This window comes from Bos indicus, chromosome 16 (assembly GCF_029378745.1).
Source record: "Bos indicus isolate NIAB-ARS_2022 breed Sahiwal x Tharparkar chromosome 16, NIAB-ARS_B.indTharparkar_mat_pri_1.0, whole genome shotgun sequence".
NCBI classification, from domain to species: domain Eukaryota; kingdom Metazoa; phylum Chordata; class Mammalia; order Artiodactyla; family Bovidae; genus Bos; species Bos indicus.
This window is the reverse complement of record NC_091775.1, coordinates 25,257,281-25,269,014: the sequence shown is the minus strand read 5'-3', so window position 1 is coordinate 25,269,014 and position 11,734 is coordinate 25,257,281. Positions and strand designations below refer to the sequence as shown.

At 56.3% G+C, this 11,734-nt stretch overlaps 1 protein-coding gene across 1 annotated transcript; it reads right to left on the bottom strand.

Moving 5' to 3' along the window:
* Positions 1 to 4,776: 4,776 nt before the first annotated feature.
* On the bottom strand, positions 4,777 to 10,526 carry HLX (H2.0 like homeobox). Its single transcript, XM_070767982.1, has 4 exons — positions 9,413 to 10,526; positions 8,434 to 8,613; positions 7,537 to 7,721; positions 4,777 to 5,656 (listed from the first exon to the last, which is right to left on the bottom strand). The coding sequence occupies exons 1-4, from the start codon at positions 10,002 to 10,004 to the stop codon at positions 5,153 to 5,155; spliced, it is 1,461 nt and encodes a 486-aa protein (XP_070624083.1). The 5' UTR covers positions 10,005 to 10,526; the 3' UTR covers positions 4,777 to 5,152.
* Positions 10,527 to 11,734: the final 1,208 nt, after the last annotated feature.

The following is an 11,734-nucleotide window of genomic DNA, read 5'->3' as shown; positions in this document are numbered from 1 at the left end:
AGAAAAGCACCAAGGATGAGGAGGTATTCTGTGAACAGGGCGCGGCTGGGGGTCTTAGACACTATAAGCAAAGCTAAGCCTGTACCTAGGGGGTGCAGGCTGAAGGGCAGGGGTGTCAATCCCCGGGGAAGCCCAGACCTGCGGCTCTTGAAGGACCCCTCTTCTTTGGCACCTTAAGAAGCACTAACCCCACGGCCAGACCGAGAGTTGGCACTCATTCTCTAGAGGAACTGGGCAAACGTCAAGACTCCTGACCTTCGTGGCCTCGTCCTTTAAAATGAAGTAATCACACCTGCGGGGACTTTTCATCTTCGTTCCCAAAGTGAATGAGGGCAAGGCAGCTAAGGAACCCAGGGGCCTAGGGCTTCTCTAAACTCGGAGGGTCGCAGCTGGCCTCGCAGAGTATGTTCTCCGTTAGAACCGGGTGGGATGGGAGACTGTTATCTTACAAAGTGCACCCGGTGTGAGTAGTTGGGAATCCCAGGGGGCGCTGCAGGTTTTGATACTCCAAGAAGAAGCCGCCGCGGAGAATGCGGGTCTTTGGCACGCCGGCCAATCCCACCGCAACCTCGAAGGTGTGGCTGTGGGCCAGATATGAGCACACTAAACCGGGGTGTATCTCCCCCCACCACCCCACCCGCGACCATCTGCAGTTAAAGTCCTGCTTAAAACCTAGTAGTTACATCTTCACAAAGACCACGGAGTGTGCAACCCTCTTACCCCCACTCCACCCCAGACTAAACTGGAGGGGATCCGAGAGCCCTGAGCATTTAGGGTCCTCTCGGGCATCTTTCATGCATTGGAGAAGGAAATGGCAACCCACTCCAGTGTTCTTGCCAGGAGGATCCCAGGGACCGGGGAGCCTGGTGGGCTGCCGTCATGGGGTCGCAGCAGCAGCAGCAACCGGCATCTTGAAGTAACATCACTGCGTCGTAAGGGAAGGCCTGAGCTCTCAGCACCTCTACCCGCTCTTCCTTCTTAAGAAAAGACGAAGGTGGAGGGAATCTAGGGCGCGCTCAAACCGGAGGAGGGTGCGAGGACCTCAGCCTCTGACTTCTCCCCACTGCTTGCTTCAGAGTCGCGCAAGGCACATCCTGCACTCCGAGAGTCTGTTTGAGGTCTTCGGTGGGGTCAGATCCTGGAACAGGTTAAAGCTCAACAAGCTAGAGCTCAAGACTCAAACGCCCGTAGAAAATCCTCTACTGCAGGGGACCCCACAGTTCCCGGAGATTGTGGTTACAGGAGAACCCGGGGTCAGCTTCCCGTTAGCTAACTTCGGCTTCTGCTACCTAGAGCAGGAGCGACCAGCAGGCCGAGCACTCAGCGCTCACCTGCCCCAAACTGGCCGCGCACTGGAACCCTTGCCAAACCCCAATGTAGACCCTAGTTAAAGGGAGCAGGGTAGATCCTAGAGCCACTGGGACCCTCTGAGGTGCGCAAGGATTTGTGACAACGGGAGCTACTGCCCCCACACCCATCATACACGCAAATTCAAGCTGGAGGAGGGGAAGAGGGGGAGATCAGGGGGATCTCCTTGTCGGGTATGCGGGCCACAGCTTCAAGACTCCCCTTGAAGTGAGGCAGGGTCAGACAGTGTTAACCTCGGTGGGGACAGGACGGCGAGGCTACACGCTCCCAACACCTCCCAGTGTCGCGGTCCTGCCCACCCTCGACTGAGGCTGACAAACGCAGCGGAACGCGGCGCCTGCTTTCAGGTGCTTAGTCGGCGAATCTTGGCGCAAGAAAACTTTTCTAGAGACAAGCGCTCCACCCACCCACACTGGCAGAGAAAGGCGGTGTGAGGCTCCTGACTTGGCCATTTAGAGGAAAACGCGGGACTTGATTTGCGTGGTTTACTCACGAAGCCCTGAGCTAGCCCGTAGACGGTCCCTCGTGCTCGTCTGCGTCTACGTTTATGTGTGCCTCGGAGGGCCTGTGCATTTGTATTTGACCTCCGTGTGTAAAAAAGTTGTGTGTGTGTGTGCGCACGTGCGTGCAGTCGAAGGGCGTAGCAGATCCTCTTCGCGTCCCAGAGAGGCGCGCGTAGGTCGCCACCTCTCTGCGCGCCCTGAGCTGCGCCTTGGTAACCTTGCTCGGAGGGCTTGGCGCCGCCAGGACTCCGGGGCTGGCGAGGCGGGGCTCTGCTCTGGGCAAAGAGTTATTACTGCTTTGAGCAAAAGGCGAGGCCTGGGGGGCGCGCGGGTAGGGGCAGGGGTCTCGGCTCAGCTCCAGGGCACGCGCGCACCAGCTCACGCCACGCCCCAGCCTGGAGGGTCTCGGCAGGCCTGGGGTCCGCGGACCTTGCGCTCTCTTCCTTCTCTTCCATGCCTGCGAAATCTCGGTCTTAGTTCAACAATTTCTAGCCTCCCTGGCCACTCTTGTTAGCATCGAGCGCCACTGGGAAAAACCCCGTATTCCGGGCCAAGCGAGCAGTCCCAGGATGAGGCGGCCTGGCCCAAAATGTGGGTTTTCCATCCAGCTACTCGGCCGCCTAGAGAGACCCTCCGAAAGGGCAGCTTTTCTTTAAAACGAACTTCAACTTCTCCCGGACTTATGATACTCCCTTCTTGAGTAGAGAGCCGCCAGATTTTCATGTGCAAAATACTCAGGAATGAGAGGTGGGGTGGTTGGGGAGGGGGCGCCTCCTACGACACTCTCCCCCACCCTCCGCCCCGCCCTGCGAGCATCCCGACTCCGGCTGCCGGCTCATTTTCTTCCCAGCCCCCCAGCTCCATCATGCCCTCTAGTCTGGCTGGGACCTGGCCAGGATGAGGACGAATTCTACCTGAAATCACACCACTGCAGTCCCTGGGCGACGTTTTCCTTGAGTTTCAAAAGCCGGGGACGCAGGCAAAGAAACGCGGCGCGGGGTTTGGGAGCCTGCAGCATCCCGCCGACCTCGGGAGGGGCGGGGCGGCTGCGGTGTGCATAAAGCACCTCCCCCCGCCTCAGCTCGCCTTCTCAGCCAGAACTGCATTTAAGTGCCTCAAAATTCAACGTTCCTGGGATGTCCCGGTTTCAGTATTTCGGGAATAGGAAGAAATGAATCTGGCTACTGAAGGCAAAATAGAGGCACAGAGACAATCCTACAGTTCAGGCAGCAGAGCCCGTGCCTGAAAGTGTGAAGGAATCAACCTAACTTAGGGTTGGGACTCACAGCCAAGTGGTGAGACTGCCATCACCCCCCAAAACAAGTGGCCCATTTAGGGATAACAGCTGGATGATGTCCCCATTTACCTTGAGGTCCCTTCCAGGGCACTGTACCTTTCTCTTATCTTTCCTAGGCCAGACCACCCCAGCGGTTCCCTCTCCCCACTGTGAACATTCCTCCAGGAGCTCAGCTCCACTGGGGGTACTGAGTGGCTGACTGAGGCAAGGAATGGTCAGCCTTGCATCCCTGGGCTGCACTCTGGGACTTGTCCAGGTAACCAGCCGAGCCAGGCCAAAGAGAGCTAAATCTGGGGGCTCCACTGTGTCCTTGGGCCCATAAGTCTAGAACAGAAGTCTTTGTGCTCAAGCAAGTGGGTCAAAAGGGGGAGGCAGCTAAGCCAGACCAGGGAGCCTCTTGGAGCTCCAACCAGGGCTGGGTCTAGGGGCATCCTAGGTTCACTGTCCTCGCATCTCTTCAGGGGCAACATTCTCCCTCCCAATGGGCCCCATGGGACAACTGACTTCCTGTGATGGATGGTGGGTCTGTAAGAGGGCTATGCCTTCGCCCCAGCTCAGTGTCAAAGACCGGGGTGATCAGGTTTTGTCCACAAGGCCTATTTGTTCTAAACTCTCCTGAAATAACATTTTACCAACTCCAGACATTTCGTAGTTTCGAGGGAAAGGGGTGTGGCTGTCTTGGAGAGAGATTTGACTCTTCAAGTTTTCAAAAAAAAAAAAAGAGGAAAAAATTGAATGGCCCATCCCAGAAGCTACGTGGAGGCAAAAATAAATTTGCTATATTCCATTTGCAGTATGAGGGGAAAACTGCCTTTCATCCCACCTCAGCTTGCGGATGGTCGCCTGTAGTGACCCATCTATTGGAAGATCGTGTGTGTGTGTGTGTGTGTGTGCATGCTGATGGGGGAGGTACAGATGGTGTGCAGTGTTTCAGGCCCTTCACTGACCAAATATGAGCCAGAAGGTCCAAGTTCTGGTTTGGGCTCCTCCTCAATCTGGGACAAGGGAAGTGACCTTGAACAAATCACCATTCTGCCATGCAATACTTTGGCAGCTTTAAAATCATCACAGGCTCAGTCTTCCAGCCCTAACCACTGGCAGATAGTGTGTGGTCCTTTTCTCTGGACACTGCGAACCTGCCCAGTCCCCCTACTCCATCCACAAGCAAGGGGTGGGTTTGCCCTGGAATTGCCTCTCTAGACTCCAGTACCAGCGCTGGAGAGGTTAACCTTGTCCCCCACTACCCTCTTCTCCATCAACCCTGCTTACACTCTGCTTACAGCTGCTGTGGAAAGCTGGTGCACACACTCCTGGTGAAGCCATCTGCGGGACAGGCCTAACAGAGTCTATGGCCGACAGGGCTCCCAGGACATACTCTGGTGCATGGATCACTCGATGGATCGTGGCAGCTGGCGTGGGCTATGGACTAATGGAACCTCTAAGCCTTTGCCCAAGTCTGCAGAGAGGTGGCTCCGGGGTTGCAGTATGCTCCCCCCCAAGCTCTAGTCCCCCACCTCCAGCGGCTGCACCCCGCAGTGCCTCGGGCTAAAGTCCAGGTCAGAGATCCCAGACCCTAAGGACCACCTCGCCCCAGCAAGCCAAGTGGCCTTTACAAACCAGAGTAAACATTTTATTTACAAGTTTGTGGTATCCTAAGTGCATCACGTCTTTGCACCGTGACCCCTAGTGAGGGGAAAACTGTTTAGTCCAACGCTTCACAGTGTGAGCTGCTTATATCCGGGCAGGAGTGTTCGTCTGGCGCTGGGAGCCTGGCGGTGGCGGTTGGGGTGGGTGGCGGGGGGCACTCAGACTCGCCTCGGCTCTGTGCCGGGTGGGCTGCACCGGCCCGGAGAGGCGATGAGCGAAACTCCGCCGCCGCGTCTCAAACCCCGGGGCCCCGCCGCCACTGGAGAGTAGGCACAGAATCCAGCCCACACTGGAAGGCTGGGGGTCCGCACGCAGGACTCCTCCAATCTCGTCCAGTCTAGAGGCCGCCGAGGGGCGCCGGGACGGGCTCGGGGCTTTTGGGAGCGCTGCTGAGGGAGGGCTGGGGTGCGGGGAGCAGCTCTGAGGCGCCGCCGCTGCTGTGACTGCCGGAGCTCCCGGCGCTGGTGGTGCTGCCGCTACTCAGGCCGCCGAAGTTGAAGCCGCCGCCGCCGCCGCCGCCACTGCCTCCACTGCCTCCGCTGCTGGCGGCCAGGAGGGCGCCGGCCGCTGAGGCCTTGATGACCGTCGTTTGGTGCAGAGACCGCTCGGTCCCTTCAGTCCGCTCCGTGTCGCTGGGGGCCATGTCCAGTGACTCGGGGTCGCTGCTCTCGCTCTCCGCCTCACCCTCCGAGCGGCTAGGGCTCCGCTCCTCCGGCTCGCCGTCGGGGGCCGGGGCTCCGCCCGACGGCTTCTCGCCCGCCTCCTTGTCTTTGTCCTTCTGGGCCTGAGCCTCCTTGGAGTGCCGCCACTTCATCCGCCGGTTCTGGAACCACACTTTCACCTGCGACGCGCCGAGCCGCACCGGGAGACAAAAAGGGACGTGGAGATGAGAGGCAAGCTCGCTCCAATCCGACTCTCGAGCATCCCAGACCCTCTCCCAAAGGCGGGAAAACATCACTGATCGTCCCCAGCACCCCTACCACAGGCCAGGTACTGGGCTAGGAGCAGGGACCCAGAGGCAGCCGAGGGAAACCACGGGGACCACCAGGGATCCTGGTTTAGGGAAGCCGCTAGGACCGTTTCTCAAAATGTGGTCCTCCGACCTGTAGCCTGAAGTCACCTGGATGCTTGTTGGAAAGGCGGGTCCTTGCACCTTGCCCTCAAACTAGGGGCACCAATACTCTAAGTCGATGCTTCTTAACCCCACATAAGCCAGGACCACCCCCTGCCACGAATCTGATTAATCTATGGATCCCTGGTCCAGAAAAATGCACATATACCCAAGATTTTGCACACAATTTCAAGGGTTTGGTAGCCCACTGTTAAGAATCCTTGCTAAGTCCGCTGCTCCTCTACTGCCATTACTGAAGGCAAGTCAGTACAAAAGTATTTCTTTTTAAGGAGGAACCCTGAGAAACAAGGGGAAGGGGATTCAAAGAGTTAATCCCAGTGGCATGGGGGCACCAATGGACCTTCAGTAAAAGAGCATTTTCTTGGTGCGTGTGTACTCAGAGACTGATAAGGATCCTGCCCCTGCCTGGATAAACTAATTCTTCTGAGGGCTCAGAAAACGCTGGCATTAAACCTGTGCAAAGTGGAGGAAGGGGGTAGGGATGGTTCGGAGAATCTATATAAATATATAATCCCCTGGGGGACCCAATGCTTTCACACAAGTCCCAGCTTCCCTTTTAAAAATAACATCCACAGCTGGTGGAAAACGGCTGGGCTCTTCCAGTGTGTGTGCTGGGGAAGGGAGTTGTGTAATGAAGGACAGAAGGGGGGTGGGCTAAGGGAGCTGTGAAAAAATGCCTTTGCCGTCTGCCCTGTTCAGAATATTCAGCACCCAGGAAGCAAGGGCCACTGCTGTGAGGTATGGAAGAACTGTGACTCTTTATTTTCAAAACTTAAAATAGTTTTAAGTTTTGAAAATAAAGTTTTCAAAACCTTTATTTTTTATTAAAAAATAAAAATCCAGGTCTTGAACTTGAGAAAAGGAAAAAGTTGAATTCAGGCACAAGAGATTCACTATTTGAAGATTTGTTTTAAAAAACAAACCAAACCAAAAAAAAAAAAAAAACTCAAGTAGGCAGAACCTGGTGTAATGTTCTTAGGCGCTCTAAGAAAATCTTTTTTTTCTTTCTCTTCCTCACTGCCCCCCTCCCATCAGGCCGTTAGAAAAGGGGACTGACTGTGGCCGCTCCAAGTGGACTTCTCACCCTACTGGGGCTAAGTAATTCCGTTTGAAATGATGTTTTCACTTCCTCACAACTGGGGATTTCACAATCCAGCAGCAGCAGAAGGAGGAGGAGGAGGAGGGGAGGACAAGAGGAGGGGAAACAACAACAACAACAATCTCTTGACTTTGGATTTTTATCTCTTCTGAAACTGCCCCCTACGGCCAACTGCGCCACATTGGAGTACATAATTATTATCTCCTGCGGCCTATTTGCTTTCTCAGCAACAGGCTTTCCCTTGTTGGCCAAAATAAACATGCGGCAGCTTGTGACATATATCTTTAGGGTGGGCTATTCTTTGTGCCCTTCTCCCCCCACCCTCTTCCTCTCTCCCTCTCAAGTTAAGAAGTCCACGAAGTCTCGTGAAATTCAAGATTTAGTGTTTCCACCGCAAAAGGAGAGTCAGGCCGGGCGGAGGGGCCTTGGGGCTAGGCCGCGAGCTGCTGCCCCACCGAAGGGCTGTGCGTCGGGGCCCGTGCGGGCTTACCTGCGCATCCGTGAGACCCAGCATCGCGGCCAGCTGCTTTCGGTCTGGCTTGGTCACGTACTTCTGAATCTCAAACCTTTTCTCCAGACCTTTTCTCTGCAGGTTAGAGAAGACTGCCCGAGACCACGAGCGCTTTCTCTTGTACGTCTGAGGCATCGTGTCCTTCGTGAGCACGGCATAGGGACCTGCCAGCAGCGGGGAGCCGGAACAGGAGAGAGACAGGAGGGCCCAGTTAGTGCTCTGTCCGCGGCCTGCGCGCCTGGGGCTCACACGATGCTTAAAATTGTTTTGCCTCAACAGTCGGCTCTGAAAGCTCTTTCACGCAGGCACGGAATGGCCTCTCTAAAGAGGAAACTTAGGGCTCATAAGACCATAGGCGGAAGGCCTAATGGGAGTGTGGAGTGGACAAGCCCGGGGTTTCGTCGGTTAATTCCAAAGAAAAGACATAAACCGAATGCGTGACCATCGGTTATTCTCAGAGTGGGCGAAAATAACCCTTGGGCCTAAAGGATCCAAAGATGACAGCCTCGATTCTCTACTCGTGTGTGTGTGCACTCGCTTGCGCACCCAGGTGCGCAAGTGTTTGAGGTCATTCCAAACTGTGTGTATGTTAACAAGCAATACCACTTGGTGCACTTTCAAACCACCCTGTCGGGAGAAGTGACTAGGGAAAGCCCCTTCCCCATCAGCCCACCGGCCCCCCACACACTTTCTTGACTCCCCAAGCTCCCCCATCCCCCAGGCTACAAAAGACTGAGCTAGCTTCCTGGGAAATCTTTCGCTTTCTCTCCCGCATCAACTCCGGGATTGCTAAACCGCGGCGTGCATGTGAAACTCCAGTAGATGTGTGGGCGGTCGACCTAAGCGTGAGGCGGGCGCTCGGGAGGGTTTCCGTACCTGGAAATGTGTCTTGAAACTGATGTTGAACTGAATTTCTCGGGTTTGAGCTTAAGGGACTCAGGATGGCAGAGGCCTCGTTAATGGGATCTAGAGACGCGAAGAACTGGCCGGCGGAGGGCTGCAGGCCAGGAAGATGCACCCCCGCAGGCCGCCCGCCAGTGAGCAGCGACGTGAGATCTGGGGACAAGGGAAAAGAAGAGGTGTTATCCCTCCACAGACCCACACTCACATTCTCTGGGATTTGTTTCTCTCTGTCGCCCAACACCCCCTCCATTCCGCTTTCCTGGAGCGAAGTCGTGAGAGACCTCTGTCTCCAGCCCCCAAGACGCCTCTCTCCGGACACTGGCAAAAGGGCAGTGCACGAAATGTTCCTGTGTGTGCCCTGTAGGTCCACATCCATACGTATAACTGGGAAGGGCTTTTGGCAAAGAGGCCTAAACAAGACACTTTCAGGTGTCTTCCAAGAATTCCATAGAACTAAACCGTCCCCTCCCCCCCCCAAAGAAGCCCTCACTCTGCTCTCTCCTCTTGGGGAGTTCAGTCAGTATTGTTCATCTACAGTCCTTGGGTGGAATTGCACCAGAAATCAGACCAAAGGAAGCGAAAATGTTCCCCAAAAGGGCTTTTCCTGTCCAATAATGTAGTTCTCTCTCCAGATATGTTATTAAAGAGACACACAGATGATAGTCCATTGAGCAAATATTTACACCAACCATTTTTATGAATATTGATTCTGTGACTGTGTGTTGTTAAAGCATCCCTGGATTCTTCGTGTTTTTGTTTTTATTTTAACGTAGAGCAAGTGAGTTTCAAACCTAATGCTTCACAGTCTCCTTACAATTCATTTCCTTTTCCCTCATTTTACCAACTTGTTCTTAATCCTAAAAACACTCAAAGGCATCCCAAACGGCCCCAGGGATCGGCGAGTGCGTCAGTTCCCTGATCAGAGGCCTGCAGCCTCTCTCCCAAGACCTACCTCTCAGTGTGTTGCCTTCCTTGACTTTGGGGTCAAATTCTGCAGACAAAATGCGGTCTATTCCAAACTTGAGGTCCTTGCTGGAGGGGGCCGGGGCGGAGCCGCTCTGGTGGGGGTTAGGGACCACCCGCGACCCGGAGGCCGGGGGCTGCAAGGCGCCAGCCCGGGGTGGAGGCGGAGGCTGTTGCTGCTGCGGTTGTTGCTGCTGCTGTTGTTGCTGTGGGTGATGGTGGTGGTAGGCGGCTGAGAGCGGGGACAGTCGCTGAGGGAAGCCAGCAGGGACTTCGGAGGGCGCCACCACCGGGGTGGGTCGAAGCGGGGATCTGGCGGCAGCTTGGAAAGAGGCGTGCGGGTGAGCCGATCCCAAGTGCGCGGTGAGGGCAGCGGCCGAGGCCCCCGCCAGACCCTCCGGGGTCGCCCCGGGCTCCCCAACACCCGCGTGCAGGATGTCCGCGATGCAGAAGGAGGGTTTCTTGACGGCGGCGGGGTCCAGAGGAAAGGAGCAGCCGCCGGGGCCGGCAGAGGAGCAGTAGGCGGCCGACCAGAGGCTGAAGTTGGACGCGTAGAAGGGAGCCAGCCCGGCGGCAAACATCCTGGCGGGGTGCGCCGAGAGGCCGCCGCGGCCTGGCTCGGCCGGGTGGATGGGTGGGTGCGCGGGGAGAGGAACGCTAAGTCCAGGAGGAGGCGGCAGCCCCGCCGGGGACGCTCAGCTTACTCGTCTCCGTCCGAACTGCAGACAGGCCAGGGAGCCCTAGCGCCACGGAGGGAGGAGGCGAGGGCCGGATCTCGGCCGGCCGGCCACAGCCTCGGCCCCTGGCCTCACTTTAAAGGCGGCGCGGCGCCCGCGCTCCCCGCGGGCTGGAAGGCGAACCAGGGGCGCTGGAGCGGCTAGGCGGGCGGGGGCCGCGGTTGCACGAACGCCAGGGAAGCCGGGGAGACGGGAATCGGGCACCGAAAGAAACACCCAAACAGCTAAGCCTTAAGAGCTAAATTTAAAACAACAACAATAATAATCCGTTAGTTTGAAAAAAAAAAAAAAAATAGAGAGGGGGGGAAAAAAACTCCTCTCTAAAAACTCCCAAAGTTTTGGCAGGAGCTTTCGAGTCAGACCCAGGGTAGAACCTCGATCCGATCGCTCATTGGCCACGCTGGCGACCAATGGGGAGTGGGAAACGGAGGGGAACTGGGAAAGGGGGCGTGTCCCGCCCCCTCAGCCACGCCCCGGCCACGCCAAACTGTTTGCTGCTGCCGCGTGGGCTGAACTGTGTTAGGCGCGCACTCTGCATAGAGCAGGGGCCCGAACCGCTGCTCCAGGGAGTCCTAACCTCCCACTAACTTCTACGGCTCCGAATCGGCACCAGGCGTGGAGAGTTGGCCACAGCGCTCCTGGAGCGCTCTCTCAAGGAAACTGGTGCTCCTGCCTATTTTCGAGGGTACAAAGCCGGCCTCTTAGAATGCTGACGGCGCCCAAGTCTTCCCTCCTCTCTTTACTTCTCTCGGCCCGATTTTTCTCCAGTCGGCCTCTATCCCCGAGAGTAGGTGTCCTCTACCAAGCTCAGTCTTTCGTAGGTCCCGGCCCCCGCGCGGCCCTGCCCTGGGCTATCGCACGCGAGTGCCCCAGCACTGAGCACCCCCCTCCCTCGCCCCCCGCAAGTGAGCACCTCGTCTGCTTCCCGGCCGCGGAGATCCTTAGGGAAGAGAGGAGGGGCGGTCACAAATGAGCTTTATTCTGAGCTGTCACACACTGACAACTTGAACGAGTAACTTTTCAAACAAAATAAGACGGATGTCTCCGAACGCCTCCCTTGGACGCAGTCAAACCTTCTCCCCTCCCCACCCCTCGAGCCTCAGGGACAACAAAACAGGCCGCCGTCCGAAACCCGGGAGCGCGGCACGCGCGTCCCCTCCTCTGCTGCACCTTGTAGGAAATGTCACCCTCCCTCCTCCGCCACATCCCCGATCACGTGGCGTCCGTTGTTTTGCAAGTGCCCACAAGAGTCGATTTCCTTGGGGTTAAATGCTGCTTTCATTGCGACTGTTTCCCCAGGGAACCCCTTAGGCCTGGTCGCAGGAAAAGCTGCAGTGGGGGCGGACGCCTTCTATTCGCACTTGGGGTCTTTGGAGCACAGAGTCGGTGTAGTGGGGGTTTTCTGCAACATCAACATCTCTATTTTAAGAATTCGTTCTCTTTTAAATTAGACTCAGAATGGATTTCCCCACCCCTCTCCCAAACAAACCACAGGCCACCCAGATGAGTTCTTCCTGCACATTTTCAGGAAGAAAATAAAATGATACTAATAGTGAAGCCACGAAATCTTTTGT